At 42.8% G+C, this 27,099-nt stretch overlaps 1 protein-coding gene across 1 annotated transcript in view; it reads left to right on the forward strand.

Annotated features, from left to right (window-relative positions):
* TMEM132D (transmembrane protein 132D) overlaps window positions 1–27,099 on the forward strand; it is an 867,237-nt gene that overhangs the window by 545,530 nt on the left and 294,608 nt on the right. The window contains exon 4 of the mRNA XM_030939289.1: window positions 22,567–22,750. Within this exon, the coding sequence (XP_030795149.1) occupies window positions 22,567–22,750 (184 nt within the window). The remainder of the gene's footprint in view (window positions 1–22,566; window positions 22,751–27,099) is intronic.

Consider the following 27,099-nt stretch of genomic DNA (forward strand, 5'->3'; position numbering starts at 1 on the left):
TGGAGAGAGACACTGGGCAGGAAGAGGGTGATTCTATCAGCAGGAGCTTAGAAAGATCTAAACAGAATCTCATATCTCTGCACCATGAGCATCAGTCCTGCCAGTTCCCCTGCTGTCCACGCAAGCTCACCTGTGTCTCTCCTGCAGTCTTAGTTCATTTGAATTTCTTACCTGCTCTACATACATCCTCTCTGGTTTGCCTCTGATGCATTCCCAACACTCCAAACACTGTGATGTTTTCAAGCCATTAACCGTTTGAGTCAAGTCATTCTCTGGACATGCCTTTGAATGTGGAGGACTCAAGGGGGCTGCTTTGCAGGTGGAAGTGTCCCGGCGCATCCCAGGATGCCGTGAACACAGGAAGCTGCGTTTGTGTTTCTAGATGAGAAGGCTTCCATTCACGGATTGACTGCTTGCTTGGCCACACCTTTTCAGCCCCCAGCGGTGAGCCTACACAAGGAGGAGCTACATGCCACAACACAGGCTCAATAAGCCACCTTCATCATCAGGGCAAGGCAGGAAAAAGCCACCATTGCACAGCGGGAGGCGTCCAGGCAAAGGGTCAGGAATGACTTGGCTAAGAGGATGACAGCCATGTTGACCTCATCCCTGTTTGGACGGACTTCCTGACAGCAGCCTTTCCTGATCTTCACGCTTCCGTGGACTGATCTAGAGAGCATTCCTGCTGCAAACCCACTCAGCATCCCCTGGCCAGAGTCGCCAGCTGGGTGATCAGATGGAAGGTGGTTGTGGCTACGAGTTTCAGGTGGAGACTGTCCCACCATCCCATGGTGAAAAGAGCAAAGAATCCCTGCCTGCTCCCTTCATCTCCGTTGCCTCAAGGAGACTCCCCACCTGGTGCTTTCCATCCTCATGGAACCCACCTTTGGGTCTTTACATGAAAGATCTCAGTGCATAAAAGTAGCTTTTTCTGCTGGAGGAAAGAACATAAAATGACCACTTCTGAACAGAAGCCCACCCAGGCTGGAGAAGAACCCCCCTAAGAATAATTAAAGTCACCTAAGGATCTTAGACACGAAGCAAGTCCAGCTTCTCTTTGGAGGTTGCATGGGGTGTCTCTGGCCGTAATCATCACTGGGGTTTGCTGCTGGCCATTATAGTAGGCAGGGCCTGGGTTGACAGGTGTCCTGCAGCATGTGCAGTGGTTTCATATCATGAAGAATTGTCCCTTACTCTGTGTGACATTCCAGTGTCCTATGGACAGTTCTGTAGGACCCATAGCTCATCTGAAAAAAATGTGTTTTTTTTTTTTTTTTTTCATTTTTTTCCCACTGCAACAGGTTATAATTTAGCTTGGCCTATTTTTTCCTGTTTAAACTAAGATTATTTTGTGCTTATTAGTATCTATACAAATAAGCCTGGTCTGCGAATTCTTATCCTTATGGCAATTTTTATTGCATTGACTGTGTGGCTTCTGCCCTCTCATTTCTTTTCCATTTCTTCTTATTCGGAATACTCTCAAGTCAACTCTTACATTTAAACTTATTCATTCTCAGTGGAAATAAGTATTTGACTACCCCATGATGTCTCCTAGGGAAACTATTCCCAAGCATTTTCATATTGAAATAAATGTTATTTGGTTATTTTTAAAGTTTTAATAATTTCCCGTTTCTTATATAGTAAAGGCCAGGCATTGGCCAGCTTTCCCTGGAAGGCGTGAGATAGCAATATTTTAGGCTCTGTGAGCCATACACTTTTTATGCTGCACATTCTTTTTAAGTTCAAAAATATAAAATCCATTTTTAGCTCAGGAGCTGCGCATAAACAAGCTATGGCTTGGATTTGACTGGCCAGAGTTTTCTGACTGTGAAAGAGACAATGCTCAATGTGACTTTAAAAGACTTGAAATGTCCTTAAAATTTGCCGTTTTAGCGATTTTTAAGTCTACAATTCAGTGAAATTAATTAGATTCACCATGTTGTGCCACCATCTCCACTGAAGCTTTTTCATTACCCCAAACAGAAGCTCTGTATCCATCAGCAATAACTCTATTGTCCCCCCCACCCAGCCCCTCTAAATATACTTTGTCTCTATGGATTGGCCTATTGTCGATGTTTCGTATTAGTGGGATCATGCAATATTGTACTATACTATGTGTCTGGCTTATTTCACTTCGCGTGATGTGTGCAAAGTTTACTTGGCAGAACCATGACTCGGAACTTCTTTCCTTCTTGTAACTGAATAATTTACCATTATGTGGATATACTACATTTAGCTTATCCATTCATTTGTCAGGAGACAGGTTGTTTCCACCTTTGGCTACTGCGATACTGTGAATAAAGTTACAATGGACACTTAAAAAAAAAACTTGAAATTTCTTCTACCCACAGCTCAACCACATCTCCTGCCTCAATCCCAAGCCCTCTGGGTAGTTCAGCCACCTGGTTTTTTGTCTTTGTTTTCTGGTCCATTTGCCTCTCCCCAGCAACAGAGCATTTGTGCCTGCAGTTCCTTCTGCCTGGAATTCCCTTTGCCTCTACCCATTCTTCATTGGGGTTCACATCCCAAGCATGATCTCCTCTGAAAAACTGTCCTTGGCCTCTCTGGCTACACTCAAGTCCTCTGAGATAGACTCTTATTTCACCAAATACCTCTGCTCTTCATCTTTTCTTACAGTTGCCAATTTACATTGGTTGATGTGATTTTTTATTTAATGTCCACCTCCCCTACAGACTGTGTGCTCTAGAAAAGTGACAGTCTTCAGCAGTGTCCTCTGGGAGCTGGAATAAAGAAGCCCTGATTTGTGGTGTCTGCCAATTTTCGTAGTGTAAATACTCCACCATGGCCAATTTCAAACTACCAAAGTAATGTCGCTGCACGTGGAGCTGGAGAGAGCATGGAGCTGGAGAGAGCGTGCAGAATCAGCTCCAGGAGCCCGTCCCAGGCCACCACCTGATCTTCATCTTCTTTTAGCTCATCGGTAACCCTACCTCTCTGTCACCAAGAACAATAACTGGCAAACAGCAAGCGTTCCAGAAATGTCATTGGAATGACCGAACGATTGAATGAATGAAGAAAATAAAGGAAAACCGAGCAATGAAGCCCAGGAATAAAAGGAAGATGTGTAACACGACTTGGCTCAAGCTATGACCTTTCCAGTTGTTTTTTTCCAGAATAACTCTGGTTACCAGACCTCAGGGTATTGTAAGGTAGAAATAGAGGATACAAGAAGACAAATTTATGACGACAAAAATCTCATTATAAAGTACATACATTAAAAGGATCATGCATATTTGACTTCACAGTGAAAGGTTTTTATACTGAAAATACTGATGAAAAAGTCAGAAAAAGGATGTCAGTAATGGGAAACTTTAATCCTGTGATAATGTCCAAGAGGAAGCAATTTGTTTGAGTAATATCTTGACTTTAATCTTGATAATGAGACATGGAAGCGGGAATGGGAGAGGATGACAACAGCTCTTCCACTGGGGAGACCTTTGGTAGCCCATGGGCATGTCTGATGCAAATTTCCAAAGTGCCATTGCCGATGAAGATTGACTCAGTCCGGAAAATTCTTTCAAAGTGGAGCTAGCACCTCTTGGGACCTGAAATAATGGCCTCCTTGCCACCTCACTCTCTCTATCTCTCTCTGTTTCTCTCTTTTCTCTTTCTTTCGATCTGAAATAATGACAACCTCCTTGCCACTGTAAGACTTCTTTCTTCTTCGCTTTCTTTTTCTCTTCTTCCATCTGTCCTTGTTCCGGTCTTGATTTGTTCCTTCTTTGCTTTCCTTTAATTCTTCTCGACTCTCTCTTCGGTCAATTCGGACTTTTCTTCTCTGGCTTCTCTCCTTCCTCCTTTCCTTCTCTTCCTTCCGGAAAGCTCTTCCTTCTTTTATTTTCGTCCTTCTCTATTTCTCCTCCTTCTTCCTTCCTCTTCTCGGGAGCTCTCTCTCTTTCTTTATTCTCTCTTCTTTCTTTCTTTATTGGTTCTTTCTTCTTTTCTTTCTTCTGTCTTTCTCTTCTCTTCTTTTTCTTCTTTTCTTCTTTCTTTCTTTCTTTCTTTCTTTCCTTCCACTCTTTCCTTTCTTCCTTTTCTTTATTTCCTCCCTTCTTTCTCTCTCCTTCCTTCCTTTCTCTCTTTCTTTCTTTCCTTCTTTCCTTCTTTCTCCCTCCCTCATTCCCTTCTTTCTTTTCTTTTTTTTTTTGTTGAGATGGAGTCTCGCTCTGTCAGCCAGGCTGGAGTGCAGTGGCCGGATCTCAGCTCACTGCAAGCTCTGCCTCCCGGGTTCAGGCCATTCTCTTGCCTCAGCCTCCCGAGTAGCTGGGACTACAGGTGCCCGCCACCTCGCCCGGCTAAATTTTTGTATTTTTTAGCAGAGACGGGGTTTCACCATGTTAGCCAGGATGGTCTCGATCTCCTGACCTCGTGATCTGTCCACCTCGGCCTCCCAAAGTGCTGGGATTACAGATGTGAGCCTCTGAGCCACGCCTTTCCCTTTCCCTTTCCTTTCCTTTTTCTTTCTTTCTTTTCTTTCCTTCCTTTCTTTCCTTTCTTTGTCTCACTCTTTCACCCAGGCTGAAGTGCAGTGGCACAATCTCAGCTCACTGCAGCCTCGACCTCCCAGGCTCAAGCGATCCTCCCACCTCAGCTTCCTGAGTTGCTAGGACTACAGGCACATGCCACCATGCCTGGCTTATTTTTTTTTTCTTTTTTTTTAGAGACAGGGTTTCATCATGTTGTCTGGAATAGTCTCAAACTCCTGAAGTCAAACAGTCCTCCCGCCTAGGCCTCCCGAAGTGTTAGGATTACAGGCATGAGTCACCGTGCCTAGCCTCGTTTCTTATTTATTGCCAGAACCTTTCATGTAGCATTTGTTAATTGACTTTGGCATCCTCCTTACTTTAAAAATCCCTTCAGTTTCTCTAGAAGCAGACTTTGAGTTTGGGATTTGTGTGCAATTGATTTATGAAGGAAGTGCTTCCAGGAGAACCCAGTAAGTGTTAGGGAAAGTAAGACGGGAGTGGATGGAGAACCCAAATGAAGTTTCAGATGAAGTCACATACAGCGTAGCTTCACCCTGATCCCACGGGGGCCGGCTCTGGAGGGCAAGTGATCCTCCTGCCTTTGACCCCCCAGCTAGACGCACAGGAGCAGGGCTTTCACCTCCAGCATCTACTCTGTGTGAGGGCCCCTCCAAGGGCCAGGAACTCTCAGGCAGTTTAGGCTCTTTGCACTTGTGGGCAAAGAGACTTCAGAAACTAAAAAGTGTCATCAAGGAAAGTTGCAGGTACAGATTGTTAAGAACAAAAGCACACATTGAAGCCGGTGTGAAGGAACATGGGAATCGTTTTTTAAAGAGAAAAGCAAAGATTTGATTGGAATGCTGACACCATCCACCATAATTTGCTGCCTAAATATTGTCTCATTCAGATAACCTTTGGAAGGTGTTCTGAATTGTTGGGAGAACATCTCCAAGGAAAGGGTCGTTCAGATACTAGATTTGCCTTGTCTCTAACTTCACTTTTGTTTTCAAAATTTTACCAATTTATGCTTTAGAGTACCATCTGGAAAAACTTAAGTTGGAAATAGAATTTCACTCTCCACTTCCCCCACCCACCCCTCCACCTTACCCCAAGCACTTACACAGGCGCTGGCAGCCGATTGCCCATGTAGGCGGTTGCAGAGTGAGGTTTTATTGTTGGTATGCTTTTTAAGGAACTATCCTACTATGTTGAGTTTCTATTCTGGAAAAAAAAAAAAAATGCAGGTAGCTTTAAGATGCATTGACTTGCATCTCAAATACTTAGCTCTAAATAGTTCTTATGTTCAGAGGTCCATGTCTACATTGTTGTACTAAGTCCACAATGTCTCTTTTTGATCTCTCCGAATGAATGGTAAGCTTTCCTCTCTAATATGGTAGTTTCCACAGCTTCATTTGATTTTTAGACACATTATCAGACTTAAAGAGTTGGTAGAATATTTTAAAGGCAAAGTTAATTGCAAAGTCTCTGGTGACAAAAAATGTACCAGCTTTGCTTCAGCAGAATTTATTTGAAGCATTCATATCAGGTTTAGGGTCTCAGGTAAGCTCCTGGGGGATAGAAAGCTGCCTCTGTGGTCTTCTTTCTTCTAAGAATACCTGTTCTTGCACTGGAAAAACAGGTGGGGGCATATCAGGCAGAAATCAAGAGTGAACATTCTGCCGTCAGATCTCTTGACTCTTCCATGTATTAGCTGAGTAACCCTGGACAAATGTTTAGCTTCATGGAGAGTAGATTTCTTACTTGCAAACTGGGAGTAATAATGTTGTCTTATTCATTGGAATACTGTGAAGATTACATGGGGTAAGACATAAAAAGCTTTTAAAGCAGTGTTTGGCACATTAAAAGAATACCCAATAAAGGCTGGGCACTGTGGCTCACATCTGTAATCCCAGCACTTTGGGAGGCTGAGGCGGGCAGATAATGAAGTCAGGAGTTCGAGACCAGCCTGGCCAATATGGTGAAACCCCACCTCTACTAAAAATACAAAAATTAACCAGGCATGGTGGTTCACACCTGTAGTCCTAGCTACTCGGGAGGCTGAGGCAGAAGCATCACTTGAACCCAGGAGGTGAAGGTTGCAGTAAGCTGAGATCACGCCACTGCACTCCAGCCTGGGCGACAGAGCGAGGCTGCAAAAACAAAAACAAACAAACAAATATACACACATACACACACATACACACACAATAAAGTGTAGTTTTTGCATCATTCTGGAAATAGATGCAGGAGAACCCTAAAATAAGATTTATCTTATTCTTTTGGAAAAGATACTCCTTTTTGGCCTTGAGGTCTGCTGAAGGGGCCTCAAGGTTCACTTTAGCTTTTGTTCTCAGGTCTCTGAGCCTCGGCCCTGAAGGATAGGGTCCTTGTCTGTGCCTGGGCTGAGCTGGAGCCTTGTCTTCTAAAAGGACATTTCAGACTGTTGCTTACGGCCAACAGTTTTGACTTCATCTACTTACGTGCATCCCTTTCTGGTGGAAAAGTTCAGATTTTGAGTCCCATGCACAAAGGAGTCTGCACAAGTGAGCATTATTGGGGAGTGAGAGGAGCTGTCTGCGTTGGGAAGGAGCTAGTCATTGTCCCTGTGCGAGAAGATTAGACCTCCGAGAGATGCCTCCAAACCACACCTGTGGAGTCAGCCAGGCGGTATTTGAGCTGCATAGAGACTGGGCTCCCTGCTGTGCTTCCTTTTTCATTGCCCTCCATACAATGGATGGTGGCAAGCAGGTGAGGGAAGGAAGATGTTTGGTTTACCCATGCTAAACACAAAATAGCAACCACACCAGTGGGTACAACTAAACTACGGGCAGGTCCCATTCCCAGAATGCTTCCAGGTTCACAAGCCTGACATAGCCCCGTGCCTTTCTCCTGGTGATTGCACTTTGTCCTCCAAGCAAAACCTGCCCAATCTCAACCGCAGTGCTGCCTTCTCCATGGAGACCCCAAATCAAGCCCTGCCCACCCTGATTGCTACCTATTTGACTCATTGATGGGGAGGAGAGGAGGGAGGCTGGCAGGATGGGACTCTGTTTCTGAATCCAAACTGTTCGAAAGTGATGTTTGAACAGTTTGGGTTCCTTCAGACCCTATGTCCCCTTGCCTGAAACTCTATTATCGTCTCCTCTTCACTCATTCTCACAGACATCTAAAATTCATGTTTTTTAAATTTTCCTTGCTTCGTACATTTTACCAATCATCTCCCCCAGATAGACTTAGTACATTCTACCTCTAATGCTGTTGTTTGCTGAGTACTTCCAAGCGCACAGATATCCATATAATTAAGCTTTTATAAACCTCTTACATAGTTGTTCACAATCCTGTTTGCATGTTGGAATCTTTCTGGATAAAAAGAAGAGTCAAGGAAGGAAGGAGGGAGGGAGGGAGGGAGGGAGGAAGGAAGGAAGGAAGGAAGGAAGGAAGGAAGGAAGGAAGGAAGGAAAGAAGGAAGGAAGGAAAGAAATTGATTGCTGTGTTACAGGAAAGAGGTCCCGATCCAGACCCCAAGAGAGGGTTCTTGGATCTTGCACAAGAAAGAATTCAGGGCAAGTCTACCGTGCAAAGCAAAAGCAAGTTTATTAAGAAAGTGAAGTGGTAGAATGATTTGTAATCCTTTGGGTATATACCCAGTAATGGGATTGCTGGGTCACGTGGTATGTATGGTTCTAGATCCTTGAGGAATTGCCACACGGTCTTCCACAATGGCTGAACTAATTTACACTCCTACCAACAGTGTAAAACCATTCCTATTTCTCCACAGTCTCGCCAGCATCTATTGTTTCCTGACTTTTTAATAATTGCCATTCTGACTGGCATGAGATGGTATCTCATTGTGGTTTTCGTTTGCATTTCACTAATGATCAGTGATGATGAGCTTTTTTTCATATGTTTGTTGACCACATAAATGTCTTCTTTTGAGAAGGGTCTGTTCATATCCTTTGCCTATTTTTTGATGGAGTTGTTTGTTTTTTTTCTTGTAAATTTGTTTAAGTTCCTTGTAGATTCTGGATATTAGACCTTTGTCAGACACATAGATTGCAAAAATTTTCTCCCATTCACAGCACATTGCCTGTTCACTCTGATGCTAAAAAAAAAAAAGTAAAGTGGTGAAAGGGCAGCTATTCCATAGACGGAGTAGGATGTTCCTGAAAGTAAGAGGAGGAAGGCGTCCACCCTAGGTACGGTGCTTGTGTATGTGGGGAGATGTGTTCTGCTACAAGGGTTTGTGATAAAGCATTAATTTTCTTAATTACTGTATTTTCCAAGAATCAATATTATTATCTTTAAGTAAAATTAGGAATGCCTTTGCTCTCAAGATATTGGGATATCAGGACCCTCCAAGTCTGGGTCTGTTTAGTAAACATTATTAATTGTTCCCTTACCCATAAACATCTAGAGGGAATGCCTAACTTTCTGGGAATGCAGCCCGGCAAGTCCCAGCCTCACTTTCCAGCGCTCACTCAAGATGGAGTCGCTCTGATTCTAACGCCTCTGACGTATCTGCCCCCTGCCTTTACAACAGGACCCTTAATCCGAAGGGTTGCGAGGGATGAAGATCCGTCTTTAACTTCTTCAGGCTGAATAGGGGTGATGGTATTCCTGCCTAACTATTAGGGTCTCTTGCATTCAGGGTAGAGAGAAGCCCAGTCAGAGAGCACTGGTATGGTGAGGTTTGTTACTCCAAGTTCCAACAAAAGGTGAAAAAAGAGAGCATTGGTATGGTGAGGGTTGTTCACAACTCTTCAGTTCCAACAAAAGGTGATATCTGGAAGGTTAATAAGTGTCCAATTTAAGAAAGTGTTGAGTGAGCTTGGCTTGCATTCCCACACAAAGAGCACAACTGCAATATATTCCACAACAGCAAAGCAAAATGAGGAAAGTCATTCTAAGTAAATGAAACAGGAAGGCATTCCAAGAACTGGGCAGTTGTTGGAACCCAACTGAGGTAGGGTTGACTGATAGTGCCTCAGTGACAGAGATGTAATGTCTAAAGCTTTGATAGCCTGGGTAATCTTATGTGAATAGTCTGGAACATACACACAACATTTGGTTGTGATCACAGCACAAGTTCACTCTTGGGCCCCTATTAAAATGTCCAAAGCCATAGGGTTTTGTAAGGCTTCCTGCCTAATCTGAGAAGTTTGCTCAGTTAGGAGGATACGGCCAGGGCGTGTATGATTGAAAGCTGCAGCAGTGTGCTTGGCTAAGGCTTTAACTTGTAACTGGATACTGATTGTACCTGCCAGTGGGGAAAATATAGCCATCGGATAGAACCATGAAGATGCCCATTTTTGTCACCTATGGTGAGCTTTTACAATTTCCCAGTTAGATGGGAGAGAGTCCAATCTGGTGAGGATGTATCCTGGGAGATAAGCACGACCTCATGTACATCTTCCAGTTCAGTTATAAGGTAAGTATGGCCAGCCATGTGTTCCACAAGCCCATAACCGTCCCCAAGGAGAAGGGTAGTCACTCATTTTTGGCAAATTATCTTGCCATCCCATCCACATCTGGTCTGTTAGAAGGGTCTGATTACATTATTGAGGTGACAGCCATCCTATATCATGGGTTTCAGTCTGGTGGTGACTATTATTATGACTTTCACAACATACAGGAGCTTGCCTGATACCTGCACTGGAACAGCTGTCATTCACCCAAATTCATCATGTGTAGCATAACCTAAAGCTGGGGTGGAGTTTAGCTGTTTTCTAATTAAATTAAAATGGTGCCTTCTTATCTTTTCATAGGAGGGGAAGGGGCTAAGGCCCATGTGACTATGATACATGGGAAAAGAGGGATTATGTTTATGATGTTCAGTTTCCCAGTCATAATAAAATCCCCATAAACTTGGGTTGGTTGGTTGAATATGCCAGGGCTACTGGACGTGGAGGAAAGTGGCAATTCTCCACATACCCAATAGTTTGTCTGATTATGCAGAGAGGCGAAAGTCTGGGCCCACTCAGTAAATAAGTCACTCTCTGCGTGATTCCAACTTATACCCGAAAGCAGAATACCAATCCATGTCTTTATGTTACCCATCCCTTTCATGTCTTCTGAACAGGAGTCCGAGGTCACTGATTGTCTCACGGGAATAAACGGGATCAGTGTCTTGTGTTCCGTTGGCCTGTGGGACTTCATAAGAGAAAGGTTTAATTCGAGATAAGTGGACCCAACTATCTATTCCCAGAAGTTTAACTACAGTTGGGGGTACTATAGAAAACTTGATAGGGTTCCTTCCATTTTGGGAGAAAGTTGATCTGGGGATCCTTCCTTCCAAGTATTTAATAGGACCCAATTTCCCAGGTGGGTTGGAACAAGATTCTCTTCCTTAGCTGGGGAAGGGAAGTCTTTGATTTCCATATTCAAGGAGTGTGTTTTGCACTTGTTCTAAGTTGATCACATAATTCTGTAGCTTGAAAGTATCTATGTCTATTAGGAGGCCTATAGTTAAGAAAGGTCTTCCATTCATTGTTTCAAAGGGGCTGAGGTGCAGATTTCCCTTAGGGGCCCCTCAAACCCGTAATAAGACTACAGGTAATAAAGACAGCCAGGTTTCTGATGTTTCTTGGCATAGTTTAGCAACAGTCCTTTTTAGAGTTGGATTAGCTCTTTCTACTTTCCCTGAAGACTGTGGCCTCCACGCCGAGTGAAGGCGGTACTGAATTCCTAGGGCTGAAGATAGGTTTTGGGTAATTGTGGCTGTGGAAGGTGGGCCATTATCGCTGTGTAAGCTCTCAGGCAGCCCAGATCTAGGCATTCTTTCCTTTAGCAAGAGGTTAGAAACCTCAATTGCCTTTTCAGACCGGATAGGAAAAGCCTCAATCCAACTGGTCAATGTGTCAATGAATACTAATAAATATTTAAACTCTTTACATGGGAGCATCGGAAATAACCTACTTGCCTGTCTTTGCCAGGGTGTGCTCCTCTATGCTGAGCAGGCCTTACTAGAGCAGGAGGTGAAGCTTGGTTATTTGGATTATTCCTGACACGTAGTTCACAGGCCCGAGTTACCTGCTTTACTGTTTTAAGTAAGCCTTTTCCTATAAAAAGGTGAGACGTTAATTGAAACAGGGAACCTCTTCCCCAATGAGTAGAGCCATGCAAATGCTTAACTCTTTTCCACTGATTCGCACCTGGTGTTAACAGTTTGTTGTCCTTCCCTGGTGCACAGAGCTACTTCCATCTGTAAACCATTCTACCTCGGGATTATCTAGAGGCTCATCTTCTAAATACGGATGGCTAGAGTAAACTTGCTCCATCACTTGAATACGAGAATGACCTAGGGTGCCTGTGGGTTCAGGCAAACAGGTAGCTGGATGCAAAGTCTGGCATACTTTCAGTGTTCTGTCAGGAGCGTCTAGCAACAAAGCCTGGTATTTATTCACAGGAAAGGAGAAGGAGCCATTTCTGTCTGCTTTATCATTTCAAAGAGACACTACTGTTCGCAGCTGAGTTAACAAATCCTTGCCCAACAAAGGGTGGGGCATTCAGGAGAAAACCAAAGTCCCCGAAGAGCAGCTTAAAGGATAAGTAAAATGGCATCCATGGACTTGTCCATCTATCCCCTTGACCGTACAGTTTTTGGGGTGACAGAGGCCCCCTATAATGGATGAAAACAGAGTAAGCATCCCAGAAGGAAGTTAGTATTCTTACCTGCCGCATCAAGGGTTACCCGAGGCACCTCTGGGGATATAGCGAGTTGTCCAATGGGAGCTGTGGCGGAAGGTCTCGGGCGCGTCACTCAGGATTGCCTGGCTATTTCGGTCATCATCAGTTCGGATACCAGTGGCTCTTTCTGGGATGCTGGGCAATCCCTCTTCCAATGACCAGTTTTCTTTTCTTTATTTTATTTTAGTTTAAGTTCTGAGGTACATGTACAGAACGTGCAGGTTTGTTACACAGATATACATGTGCCATGGTGGTTTGCTGCACCCATCAATCCATCATCTAGGTTTTAAGCCCCACATGCATTAGGTATTTCTCCTAATTATATCTCTCCCCTTGCCGTCCACCCACCGACAGGCCCTGGCATGTGATGCTCCCCTTCCTGTGTCCATGTGATCTCATCGTTCAACTCCCACTTGTGAGTGAGAACATGTGGTGTCTGCTTTTCTGTTCCTGTGTTAATTTGCTGAGAATGATGGTTTCCAGCTTCATCCATGTCCCCACAAAGGACATGAACTCATTTGCTTTTATGGCTGCACAGTATTTCATGGTGAATATGTGCACATTTTCTTTATCCAGTCTATCATTGATGAGCATTTGGGTTGGTTCCAAGTCTTTGCTATTGTGAATAGCACTGCAGTAAACATATGTGTGCATGTGTCTTTATAGTAGAATGGTTGATAATCCCTTGGGTATATACCCAGTAATGGGATTGCTGGGTCAAATGGTATTTCTGGTTCTAGATCCTTGAGGGATCACCACACTGTCTTCCACTATGGTTGAACTAATTTACACCCCCACCAACAGTGTAAAAGCATTCCTATTTCTTCACATCCTCTCCAGTACCTGTTGTTTCCTGACTTTTTAATGATCACCATTCTCACTGGTGTGAGATGGTATCTCACTGTGGTTTTGATTTGCATTTGTCTGATGACCAGTGATGATGAGCTTTTTTTTCATGTTTGTTGGCCACATAAATGTCTTCTTTTAAGAAGTGTCTCTTCATATCCTTCACCCACTTTTTGATGGGTTTGTTTGTTTGTTTCTTATAAATTTGTTTAAGTTTCTTATAGATTTTGGATGTTAGACCTTTGTCAGATGGATAGATTGCAAAAATGTTCTCCCATTCTGTAGGTTTCCTATTCACTCTAATGATATTTTCTCTTGTTGTGTAGAAGCTCTTTAGTTTAATTAGATCTCATTTGTCAATTTTGGCTTTTCTTGCCATTACTTTCGGTGTTTTAGTCATGAAGTCTTTGCCTATGCCTATGTCCTGAATGGTATTGCCTATGTTTTCCTCTTGTGTTTTTGTGGTTTTAGGTTTTATGTTTAAGTCTTTAATCCATCTTGAGTTAATTTTTGTATAAGGTATAAAGGAAAGGGTCTGGTTTCTGTTTTCCACATATGGCTAGCCAGTTTTCACAGCACCATCTATTAAATAGGGAATCCTTTCTCCATTGCCTGTTTTTTCAGGTGTGTTGAAGATCAGATGGTTGTCGATGTGTGGTGTTATTTCTGAGGTCTCTGTTCTGTTCCATTAGTCTATATATCTGTTTTGGTACCAGTACCACACTGTTTTGGTTACTGTACCCTTGTAGTATAGTTTGAAGTCAGATAGCATGATGCCGCCAGCTTTGTTCTTTTTGCTTAGGATTGTCTTGGCTATACAGGCTCTTTTTTGGTTCCATGTGAAATTTAAAGTAGTTTTTCCTAGTTCTGTGAAGAAAGTCAATGGTAGCTTGATGGAGATAGCATTGAATCTATAAATTGCTTTGGGCAGGATGGCCATTTTCACGATACTGATTCTTCCTCTCCATGAGCATGGAATGTTTTTCCATTTGTCTGTGTCCTCTCTTATTTCCTTGAGCAGTGGTTTGCAGTTCTCCCTGAAGAGGTCCTTCATGTTCCTCATAAGTTATATTCCTAGGTATTGTATTCTCTTTGTAGCGATTTTGATTGGGAATTCATTCATGACTTGGTTCTCTGCTTGTCCATTATTAGTGTATGGGAATGCTTGTGATACTTGCATATCGATTTTTTATCCTGAGACTGCCGAAGTTGCTTATCGGCTTAAGGAGTTTTTGGGCTGAGACAATGGGGTTTTCTAAATATACAATCATGTCATCTTCAAAGAGACAATTTGAGTTCCTCTCTTCCTATTTGAATACCCTTTATTTCTTTCTCTTGCCTGATTGCCCTGGCCAGAACTTCCAATACTGTGTTGAATAGGAGTGGTGAGAGAGGGCATCCTTGTCTTGTGCCGGTTTTCAAAAGGAGTGCTTCCAGCTTGTGCCCATTCAGTATGATACTGGCTATGGGTTTTTCAAAAATAGCTCTTATTATTGTGAGATATGTTCAGATCTAAAATTGACACCCTAACATCACAATTAAAAGAGCTAGAGAAGCAAGAGAAACAAATTCAAAAGCTAGCAGAAGACAAGAAATAAGTAAGATCAAAGCAGAACTGAAGGAGACAGAGTCATGAAAATCCCTTCAAAAAAATCCGTGAATCCAGGAGCTGGTTTTTTGAAAAGATTAACAAAATAGAGACCGCTAGTCAGACTAATAAAGTAGAAAAGAGAGAAGAATCAAATGGACAAAATAAGAAATGATAAAGGGGATATCACCACGGACCCCACAGAAATACAAACTACCATCAGAGAATACTACAAACACCTCTAGGACAATAAACTAGCAAATCTAGAAGAAATGGATAAATTCCTAGACAAACACATCCTACCAAGACTAAACCAGGAAGAAGTCGAATCCCTGAATAGACCAATAACAAGTTCTGAAATTGAGGCAGTAATTAATAGCCTACCAACCAGAAAAAGCCCAGGACCAGACGGATTCACAGCCGAATTTTACCAAAGGTACAAAGAGGAGCTGGTACCATTCCTCCTAAAACTATTCCAAACAGCACAAAAAGAGGGACTCCTCCCCAACTCATTTTATGAAGCCAGCATCATCCTGATACCAAAACCTGGCAGAAACACAACAAAAAAAGAAAATTTCAAGCCAGTATCCCTGATGAACATTGATGTGAAAATCCTCAATAAAATTCTGGCAAACTGAATCCAGCAGCAGCACATCAAAAAGCTTATCCACCACAATCAAGTCGACTTCATCCCTAGGATGCAAGGCTGGTTCAACATATGCAAATCAATAAATATAATCCATCACATAAAGAGAACCATGTCTAGCTCTTTTTCTTCTTTTCCTCTCATCAAACATGCACACAACTGCTGCAGAGGTTTATCCTGACTGAGCAGCAAAAATGCTTGAACATAGATATTTCATCCCGCTTTCCCTCCCGCTTACAAAACAAACTCACTTGAAGTATAGTATTGAAGGCCATAGTTCCAGTAGGAGGCCATTTCTCTTACTTTTCCAAATAATAACAAAGCCAAATACCAGTATTACATAGAAACACCAGTTTTCTCTTCTCAAGCCCATTCGGTTGAAACTGGTCCCAATGTTCGAGAATATATCCCAGTGGTGAGTTCTTTGGAACCGATGCTGTGGTTCCCATGAAGGAAGCAGGTGATGCTGAAAGAAAAGTTCCAAACCTGTGAGATCGTATTGCCGCTGGCCGAGTTCCACTAACAAGGATAAGACAGGTTTTGAAGGCCAGCTGCATTAATGAGGGGATCCCTGCCAAAAATTGAATTCTCTTATTCACATTATCCAAATAACATAAGTGAACTGAGCCAGGAATCTTAGATAAACCACCACACGGACTTTGACAAAAATGTCAAATAAGGCAAAGGAAATGAAGAGGATTTAGATGAGAAGGACCAGAGCAAGCAGATTCTGGGCAATAGCAGACAAGCAAAGCTGGTTTGCCCAAATCCAAGAAAGGAAAGAGGAAGTTTTTTTAGTGTGCAAAATGAAACAAAATGGTAAAGGGAAGAGTCCCCTGATTCCATTCTTGTGCTTCTCAATCACACCTAGTGCTTCTCAATCACACCTAGTCAGCGTAGTGACAACAAACACAACCACATCTACCTGATCTTACTGCTCATAGCTGTCAAATACCAACTCTCAATATAGTGACAACAAAACACAACCACATCTACCTGATCTTACTGCTCATAGCTGTTAAATACCAACTCTCAATATAGTGACAACAAAACACAACCACATCTACCTGATCTTACTGCTCATAGCTGTTAAATACCAACTCTCAATATAGTGACAACAAAACACAACCACATCTACCTGATCTTACTGCTCATAGCTGTTAAATACCAACTCTCAATATAGTGACAACAAACACAACCACATCTACCTGATCTTACTGCTCATAGCTGTTAAATACCAACTCTCAATATAGTGACAACAAACACAACCACATCTACCTGATCTTACTGCTCATAGCTGTTAAATACCAACTCTCAATATAGTGACAACAAACACAACCACATCTACCTGATCTTACTGCTCATAGCTGTTAAATACCAACTCTCAATATAGTGACAACAAAACACAACCACATCTACCTGATCTTACTGCTCATAGCTGTTAAATACCAACTCTCAATATAGTGACAACAAAACACAACCACATCTACCTGATCTTACTGCTCATAGCTGTTAAATACCAACTCTCAATATAGTGACAACAAACACAACCACATCTACCTGATCTTACTGCTCATAGCTGTTAAATACCAACTCTCAATATAGTGACAACAAACACAACCACATCTACCTGATCTTACTGCTCATAGCTGTTAAATACCAACTCTCAATATAGTGACAACAAACACAACCACATCTACCTGATCTTACTGCTCATAGCTGTTAAATACCAACTCTCAATATAGTGACAACAAAACACAACCACATCTACCTGATCTTACTGCTCATAGCTGTTAAATACCAACTCTCAATATAGTGACAACAAAACACAACCACATCTACCTGATCTTACTGCTCATAGCTGTTAAATACCAACTCTCAATATAGTGACAACAAAACACAACCACATCTACCTGATCTTACTGCTCATAGCTGTCAAATACCAACTCTCAATATAGTGACAACAAAACACAACCACATCTACCTGATCTTACTGCTCATAGCTGTCAAATACCAACTCTCAATATAGTGACAACAAAACACAACCACATCTACCTGATCTTACTGCTCATAGCTGTCAAATACCAACTCTCAATATAGTGACAACAAAACACAACCACATCTACCTGATCTTACTGCTCATAGCTGTTAAATACCAACTCTCAATATAGTGACAACAAAACACAACCACATCTACCTGATCTTACTGCTCATAGCTGTTAAATACCAACTCTCAATCAGCAATTTTGGAGACAGAGCCATCAATGCTTTTTGCTCCTAATGTTTTGCAGGCAGACAGTTGGAAATCGGGAGGCACATAGGAAAAGACTAAGTTAAAATCCCTAAGACCCTTGAAATAAAGTCTCCTGAAAATGACAGTGAAACAGAGACAGCAACCAAGAAATTGATTCATGCAGCAATAGAAAAAGGCAGGTTAATATGAAGAGCAGAGCCTGCGGTGCCAAACCTGCTTTTAGCCGTGAGGGACTTTACTGAGAGGAGCCTCTAACCCCCTAAATCTTAGAAGCAACTAAATCGGGCCCTAACCCAAGATCAGGCCTCTAACCCAAGGTTGGTCAAGCATCCTTGCCTTTTATTAAGAGTGGCCTCTAACCCACTCTGTCTTAGGAGAGACTCTGACTCCCCTAAGTTGGGCCTCTAACCCAATCCCATTCTGTACCCAGGTATATGCACCCCACTTGCCCAAAGTTAGCCAATTGGTGCATGCAGATGATTTTCCTTTGGGTCGGGGGTCTCTTCAGTATCATCCGTTTGGGGTTTGCCAGAAATATGTTACAGGACCCCAACATTTACCCAAAGGTGGTCATTTGGTCAGGGTTTCTGCACTCTAGTCCCATCTGTGGTCACCAGAAATATGTTACAGGAAAGGGGTTCTGATCCAGACCCCAAGAGAGGGTTCTTGGATCTCGTGCAAGAAAGAATTCAGGGCAAGTCCAAAGTGCAAAGCAAAAGCAAGCTTATTAAGAAAGTAAAGTGGCGAAAGGACAGCTACTCCATAGACAGCGTAGGACATTCCGGAAGTAAGAGGAGGAAGGTGTCCACCCTGGGTACAATGTTTGTGTATATGGAGAAATGTGCTCTGCTACAAGGGTTTGTGATAAAGGATTAATTTTCTTAATTACTATGTTTTATAAGAATCAATATTATTATCTTTATTTCTTTGAGACAGGGTCTTGCTGTCACCCAGGCTGGAGTGCAGTGGCACGATCTCAGTTCACTGCAACCTCTGCCTCCTGGGTTCAAGCAATTCTCCTGCCTCAGCCTCCCCAGTAGGTGGGATTACAGGCACATGCCACCATGCCCGGCTAGTTTTTTTTTTTTTTTCTTAGAGGTGAGGCTCCACCATGTTGGCCAGGCTGATCTTGAACTCCTGACCTCAAGTGATCCACCCGCCTCAGACTCCCCTAAGTGCTGGGATTACAGGAATGAGCCACCACGCCCAGCAACATTATTTTCTGTAAAGCAAAATTAGGAATGTCTTTTTTCTCCAGATATTGGGATATCTGGACACTCCCAAGTCTGGGTCTGTTTAGTTAACATTAATTTGTTCCCTTAACTGTAAGCATCTAGATGCTAGGAATGCCTAACTTTCTGGGAATGCAGCTCAGCAAGCCCCAGCCTCATTTTCCAGCCCTCACTCAAGATGGAATTGCTCTGGTTCAAACACCTTTGACCCTGGCTCCACTCAGGAACAATGAGAAATCTCTAAGGATGATGCCTGGACATTGCTTTGTTTGTAAAGTTCCCAGGCAATTTGAATGCATGGGAGGTGGAAAAATCACTGCTTTAACCAGATATATTTTATAAACTTCTCTTTGACTGACTGTATTTATCTCCTATAATACATCAGATTCCCTTCTGATGAATATCAGGAATTGCATTCTATTATAAGCACAAAATGCAACAAGATAAACATGACCATTGTTTTCAGGATATGTACCATCTGTCAGACACACAAACTGCAAGGGCACAGTCCTTGTCTTCAGAGTAAAACGTGAAGAAGTGATAAATATTGCCTACTATGCAAGAGTTTGGAAAGCTGTTCAGTGCTAAATATTTACAAAAGGGCATTAAAATTCAAATCCCCACTGTTGCACTAAGATACACGTGATGAGATATTCCAACGAGATCACCGTGTGCAGCATTTATAAAGGAAATTGTCGGGAACTCGGTCCACAACCCTACTGTAGATGAACTATTGGGGAACTCAGAAACTCGGTCCACAACCCTACTGTAGATGAACTATTGGGGAACTCAGGAACCCGGTCCACAACCCTACTGTAGATGAACTATTGGGGAACTCAAGAACTTGGGCCACAGCCCTACCATAGATGAACTATTGGGGAACTCACGCAAGCTAAGGAGTCTTTCCACAAAATCACACGCATGCAGCGTTTTCCCCACAAGTTCAAGGTACAACCTTCCTGAACGTTGGTATAGTCCTGGGTTAAGAATTCTCAACTTAGAATATTTTCATCACCACTTCTTAGAGAGGGCAGTTGGCTGAAAAAAGACATTGTTGCTTTTACATCTTGGCCAGGAAAAGGATCTAAAGAAGAAGGGAAAATCTAAATTTATAGAACAATCATGTAAGGTTATAGGAAGAGTAAAATTAGATGAAGTAAATGGAGCACTTATTACCTTATATTTATTGAATGGTATTATAGGTGGGTCTTCTAGGATGGCAAGAACTTACATATATGAAGAGATTTATAAGGTTTTTCTGATAAAACAAACTCTAAAAACAGAAGTATGGGGCTGTGGGGCGGGAGGCGCCCAGTATTCCAGTGCAGGCAAGGTTTGTCGATTTTTATTTGAGGTCAAGGAACCTGGAAGGAAATAGGGGTAGAATGTGATGTGGACATATAAGCAGTTATTGTGTACAATGAACTACACTCATGCAGGTGTTCACACGGCTCAAACACAAGTAATGCTAATTCTGTTCTATAAATTCCTTTTCTCGTGATTAAAAACAGAAGGCGAGGCCCAACACAGACAAGATGGAGATTATCCCATTTCATCAACAGGAAAGTCATACCAAAATTCTTATCAAGTTCAAATACAAAAACAAAGATGCATTCTAGCATCTGAATTCCGAGTTCCCTCTAGCTGTGAGTAGAAATGCCAGTCAGGCTTCAAAGAGACGGTGGCATCCTTTTCTTTCTGTTTTTTTTTTTTTTTGAGAGGGAGTCTCGCTCTGTCGCCCGGGCTGGAGTGAGCGGCGCCATCTCAGCTCACTGCAAGCTCCACCTCCCGGGTTTACACCATTCTCCTGCCTCAGCCTCCCGAGTAGCTGGGACTACAGGCACCGCCACCTCACCCGGCTAGTTTTTTGTATTTTTTAGTAGAGACGGGGTTTCACGGTGTTAGCCAGGATGGTCTCGATCTCCTGACCTTGTGATCCGCCCGTCTCGGCCTCCCAAAGTGCTGGGATTACAGGCTTGAGCCACCGCGCCCGGCTTCCTTTTCTTATGAAAAGAAAGGTGTGGGGAAAAAAAGCCCACCATGGCCTAGGGAATTTGTTGACGATTTTTATCACACCAGCTGCTTCTCAAAGAGTTAAACAACTTTCTTTCAGGAGGCAAGGAGTGCATTTTGTAGGATTCAAAAACCAGCCGTCATCTTTTCCCCATCGTTACTCATAGCCCATTGCAGCTATCCCGTTCCATGGAAGAGATGGCTGCTTAAGCGGAAGGCTGATCTCCGCAATTGGGGTTCTTTCTTTTGGCAGTTCTTCTCATCTCATTTCTCTGCCCCCCCGCTTCCTCTCCTCTTTCTTTTCCCCCTCCCCTTCGTCTTCTTCTATCTTTCTTTTTCTTTTCTTATTGTTTCTTTCTTTCTTTTTTTTTTTTTTTTAGACCTATTTTCATTCTGTCGCCCAGGCTGGAGTGCCGTGGTATGATCCCAGCTCACCACAACCTCTGCCTCCCAAGTTCAAGCAATTCTCATGCCTCAGCCTCCCGAGTAGCTGAGATTATAGGCACATGCCACCACACCCGGCTAATTTTGTTATTATTAGTAGAGATAGAGTTTTGCCCTGTTGGCCAAGCTGATCTCAAACTCCTGACCTCAAGTGATCGTTTTCATCTTTCCTTTCTTTCTACTTCTCTCTCTCCTTCCATTTCTCCCTCCCTCCTCCTTTCTCTCTCTCCCTCCTTCTCTGTTCATTAGAATCTCCCCTGATATTCTAGTTTTCCATCTCATCCCTCCCATTGAGAACAAGGCTCCCTGGAAGCCCCACCATTTATCTCTGAGCTTCTTACTGATAAACTTGGGTGAGTCTGGCGGTGTGATAAAAAATGTCAACAGCTTTGTCACATATAAAAGAACAAACCTTATTCTCCTAAATGTCAGAGTTCAATGATCATTTCTCAAAGGTTTAAATTCAAATCTTTTAGAAATAGATCTGACAGGTAGACGTTGTTTGTCCACTGAGGCTTTAAAATGCACCTCTCTCAGCGGGTTCCTCTGTTCATTCTCACCTACACCCTGTTCATTTCCTCTTCAGGCAAAGGCAGGCACTAAATCTACATTTTTCTGCCTGTCACATAGAAGAGCAGATATTATACCAAAAATCACTATGATGAGGCAGCCAGCTAATTAATTACTTAAATAGCTGTAAAAATAATCCAGAAAGTCCTAGGTGGATTTGTTTCTAGATGTATGCTTATAGGAAAATTGAGTGTCTAGCAACCAGTCTTTGTCTCAATGACTCCCATCTCCATGTAGTATCTGGCGACTTCTCCATGCTCATCACAGCGACCCCCTTGACCCTGCTTTGTTGTGCACACCTTGCCTGTTTCTCTGCAATTCTGTCTTACCACTGCCAGATAACAGAACCGTGTCACCCTCAGACATCCTTAAAATTCTGTGCACCCAACTCAATCTGGCTGTGGCTTTGGAAAATCCAATAGAAGTTGCATAGACATTTGTGAGAGTGAGGAAACGTGTTCTCCTAAATGGAGAATGGGAAAGGAAGCGTTTAAGAAATGCAATCACTATTTCCTGTAATTATCCACAAATACCCGCTCTGGGGCAGCTGAGCAGCCCACAGACAGAAGGACTTTGGAACCTGGAGTGATAGTATCTAAGACCAGGCAAACGCTGCAGAGCATATTAAAGCTCCTTTGTTCATTTTGGAATGGCATCTCTGAATGCTCTTTGCAGAGATGTGTGCACTTGATTTCATGTGGAGGTACATAGAGAAATGGCCAAGGGCTGCCCACTCTCTGCCAAGCATGCTATGCCTCATCAGTCCCTGAAAGCTGTTCTCCTCTGTGTCTTCTCTCCAGTGCGGATGGCGACTCCTACGAGGTCATGCAGATCGACGTGGAGGTGGAAGAGCCCGGTGACCTGCCAGCCACACAGCTGGTCACGTGGCAGGTCGAGTACCCCGGAGAGATCACATCTGACTTGGGAGTGTCGAAGATCTATGTGAGCCCAAAGGACTTGATTGGAGTTGTGCCACTTGCTATGGTAAGCAAGCCCCTCCTTGGGCTGTTAGGACTGAACTCGGGGGAGGGGAAGGCGCCGTACGGTGACCCAGGCTGGGTGGGGAAAAGTGGAGGAGCCAAGAACCCGGACAGTGAGAAATGAAACCACAAAGTTGACTGCCAATAGCCAATTGTTGTGTGTGTGTGTGTGAGTGTGTGTGTGTGTGTGTATCTATCTATCTATCTATCTATCTACCTATAAAACAATTTTCTTAACATATTATTTAGAAAATAACTTCCAGGTGTTAGATTTGGGTCTGCTATTGTGTGAAAATTATTGATGACTTGATAGATGTGTTTGTAGCTTATGATGTAGACACCTGTGGATCTCGAACCCACACAGCTGTGGAGTTCATGTAGCTCAAGTATGGGAGTGAAATGTGCTGAGACATTTGTCAAACACCTGCCTGGTCCGCCAGACCACCAATTAGAAAATATTGACCAGTGTTCTTATGATATGCTGAAAGAACACCAGAAATCAGTTCTTCAATCCAAGGCAACTGGACAGCTGCCTGGTGACACTAAACTGGTTACTGTGTTTGTTGTTCATTAGGAAATGTAAAGGTGTTTGGGTGACTGTAGTTGACAAGGGCTCTTACTCTTTTATTTGAGAGGCACTGAGCATTCCTGGTTATTATTTTGTGTGAGACGGTCGTGCCCTTTGCTTTGGACTCTTAGTGGTTCTGTCACAGGGAATAGCAATGCTTGAACGTTGAGGGAATAGCAAGGAGAAAGGCTTGAACCCGGGAGGTGGAGGTGACAGAGCCAGCCTGAGTGACAGACGGAGACTTCATCTCAAAACAAAACAAAATGAAATATGCTGGGCTGAGTTGTTAGCAACGGGCTCTGTGCGGCTTCCTCTGGAACTAAGTGGAGAGCCAGAGTCCTGTCTGATCAACCTTTTGTACTGGGAGTGTTCTGACTCTTCCCAGAGCAAGGTGCCTTATTTTAACCTTGACTTGGTTGGTGAAAGAGTGTTGTCATGCAAGGAATGTGGTTGCCATTATTAAATTACTTTGCTTTTGTTCATTCTATCTTTATTGAGAGATATGTGAAAGAAATGTTAGATCCATGCATCCATTGATTGATTGATTGATTGATTGATTAATGTCACACATCCCTGACACAGAAGAGAAAAGGAGGAAAGCCAGCCTGCCTGGACCGCGGGCAGTGAGTGAGTTGAGTTTAGTCTCCGGGGAACTTGGAAGCCAGCATGAGGAGTTGGATTGTTGCATGCAGTGGGAAGCCCCTGTGAGGGGTCTGCAGGGGAGCCACATGGACTGACTTATGTTTTCAGAAGATCAGTGTGGCTGTACATGGAGAATGAATTCAAGAGGGTAAGAGAGCATTAGGGGACTGTATTCTGGCTTTTGGAAGAAAAAAAAAAAAAGATCTTATAATGCCGACCTACAGAGCTTGATGTTTACTTGGCTCTTGACATCCTGTGTAAATTTCAGCAGCCTGGGACTCATAAGGTGGCTCCGGCAGGTCAGGGTGTGGCCTCTTTCCATCCTGTTGCTTTGAGTAACCCCAAATACATTGACCTAATCACTCTTACTCCAAACTAATGACAACCATACCCACGTTACAGCTATTTTCTAAATTTTCACATTTCATGTTGATGAAGTTGCAGGAAAATGGGAATCATTACACAAAGCAGGTGGAATTTTATATTTGTTAAGCTTTCTGGAAGTCAGTTTGGCAAATATTATTTAAAAGGTAATACAATATCGTATATTGTATTACTTTAAAAATTTTGTTTATTATTTATTTTTCTTTTTTTGTGAGACAGAGTTTCACTCTGTCGCCCAGGCTGGAGTGCAGTGGTGCAATCTCAGCTCACTGCAACTTCTGCCCCCCAGGTTCAAGTGATTCTCCTGCCTCAGCCTCCTGAGTAGCTGGGATTACAGGCACCTGCCAACATGCCCAGCTAATTTTTGTGTTTTTAGTAGAGATGGGGTTTCACCATGTTAGCCAGGCTGGTCTTGAACTCCTGACCTAAGGTGATCCACCTGCCTTGGTTTCCCAAAGTGCTGGAATTACAGGCATGAGCCACCATACCTGGCCTATAAATTTTTATAATATATTTTATAAGTGGAAAAGGGGAGAGTGTGCTTCTCTCCTTCTGGAGCACCCTACCTCTGTTCCTACTCCATCAGCCTAGGAGCTCCACCAAGTGCTGACATCTAGCTGCAAGGGAGCCTGGAGCGAGTGAGCTATTCCAGGAGCCAGATGCCCTGCTGCAAGCATGCAGCAGTGGGAGAAGGGAGTGCACCTGGGGAAATGTCTGGCGCTGTCCTGGCTGAGATAATAGCAGTGGAGCAGCAGCATCCACCTTAGAAGACGAGACTTCCGGATGCACTGCATACAGGTGTGAAGAAAACACATGAATAAAAGATGTCTCCTAGCTTTAGGCCCAAACAAAAATTCCCGGTATATCTCCACGACGCTACCACACAAGCTTAAAATTTAAGAGCTTTTGGCCAGGCGCGGTGGCTCACGCCTGCAATACCAGCACTTTGGGAGGAGTGGATCACGGGGCGGGCGGATCACGAGGTCAGGAGATCAAGACCATCCTGACTAACATGGTGAAACCCCATCTCTGCTAAAAGTACAAAAAAATTAGCCAGGTGTGGTGACGGGCGCCTGTAGTCCCAGTTGCTGGGGAGGCTGAGGCAGGAGAATGGCGGGAACCCGGGAGGCGGAGCTTGCAGTGAGCCGAGATCACCCCACTGCACTCCAGCCTGGGAGACAGAGTGAGACTCTGTCTCAAAAAAAAAAAAAAAAAAAAAAAAGAATGAAGGGCTTTTTGTTATAAAATAACCTATGGTCTATATTTTTGTACAAAAATCTTTGCACACATTTTTAATGAACCCCTTCAGGTAAACTTTTAGAAATAAATTCAAATCAAGGGATATGCAATATTGTATTACTTTTTCTATAATGTTTGCCAAACTGCCTTTCAGAAAGCTTAACCAATTTAAAATTCCGCCTGCTATGTGTAATGATACCCATTTTCCTGCAACTTCCTCTAACATGAAATATTAAAGTTTAGAAAACAGACAATTTATTCAGCAAAAAGTACATCTCAGTGTTGCTTTAATTTGCCCTTCTTAGATGACATTTTATTTCCTATTAAGCATTTGGTTTTTGCCCGTTTTCTTTTCTCATTGGGAATTCAATTTCTTCTTATAGCTTTGTTAAAATCTTTTTTTTATTATGGTAGAAATCATATAACATTCAAGCTACCATCTTAACCATTTTAAGTGTATAGTTTAGTAATGTTAAGTATTTTCTCATTGCTGAGCAACAGATCTCCAGAACTTTTTCATCTTTTAACACTGAAACTCTAAAGCTACTAAACACAAATTCCTCCTCCCTCCTCCGCAGACACCGGTAACCACCTGTCTATTTCTATATATTAGTGATCCTAACCTTTCCATTGACATACTGCAGGTACTCTTACTAGTTTACCATTTGCCGATTAACTTTGCTGGTCAGACTTTTTTGGCTTGCACAGACTTCTGTCTGTTTGTTTAATTTGTATGTAGTCAAATCCATTATCTTTTCCATAATGGAAATCCCTCATCTCCCTCTAATTATATCCAAGACCAAAAAGGCATAAAATCTCCAAATATTAAACTATTCACACACAGCACAACTGTCTTCAAAACTAATGCTGAAAGTGAGTGCAATTGTGGTAATTTCGTGCTGTTGTTAAAGATTTCAGGTCCGCTTGGGCTGGAGCTGGTGGCCTCTCCATTCTTTGTGTGCTGTGCAATTTCATCTCCAGGAAAGCTCTGGGATGAGATGAGGTCAAGTGTTTGCATTGAAAGCTACGTTTTAGAAGCACATTTTTTTCAGTATTTTGTATTTTTTTATTGAAGTTTTCTTCAGTATTGTGATTTTTTCCCCCTAATGTCTAGGGTCATGAAAGTTTTTAGTTTCTTAATCCAGTTATAGGTTTTTATGAGATTTATTACATTGTTTTTTCAGTTCAGGAAATCATGCCTTACTATGTTGTAAGTAAATATGTTTTTGTTTTTAGGGAGGCAAATTCTGAGGGAAAAGGTCATTAAAGGTGCATTAGCATTAATCTATTAAGTGCTTATCTGTAACCACATTAGTGTCTGAATCTGGAGAGTGGTGTTTGCTCTTCTTTTCTTTCTTTTTTTTGGAGACAGAGTCTCGCTTTGTCGCCCGGGCTGGAGCGCAGTGATGTGATCTCAGCTTACCGCAACCTCCGCCTCCCGGGTTCAATGGATTCTCAAGCCTCAGCCAAATAGCTGGGATTGCAGGTGTGCACCATCATGCCCGGCTAATTTTTATATT

This window comes from Rhinopithecus roxellana, chromosome 10 (assembly GCF_007565055.1).
Source record: "Rhinopithecus roxellana isolate Shanxi Qingling chromosome 10, ASM756505v1, whole genome shotgun sequence".
Taxonomy (NCBI): Eukaryota; Metazoa; Chordata; class Mammalia; order Primates; family Cercopithecidae; genus Rhinopithecus; species Rhinopithecus roxellana.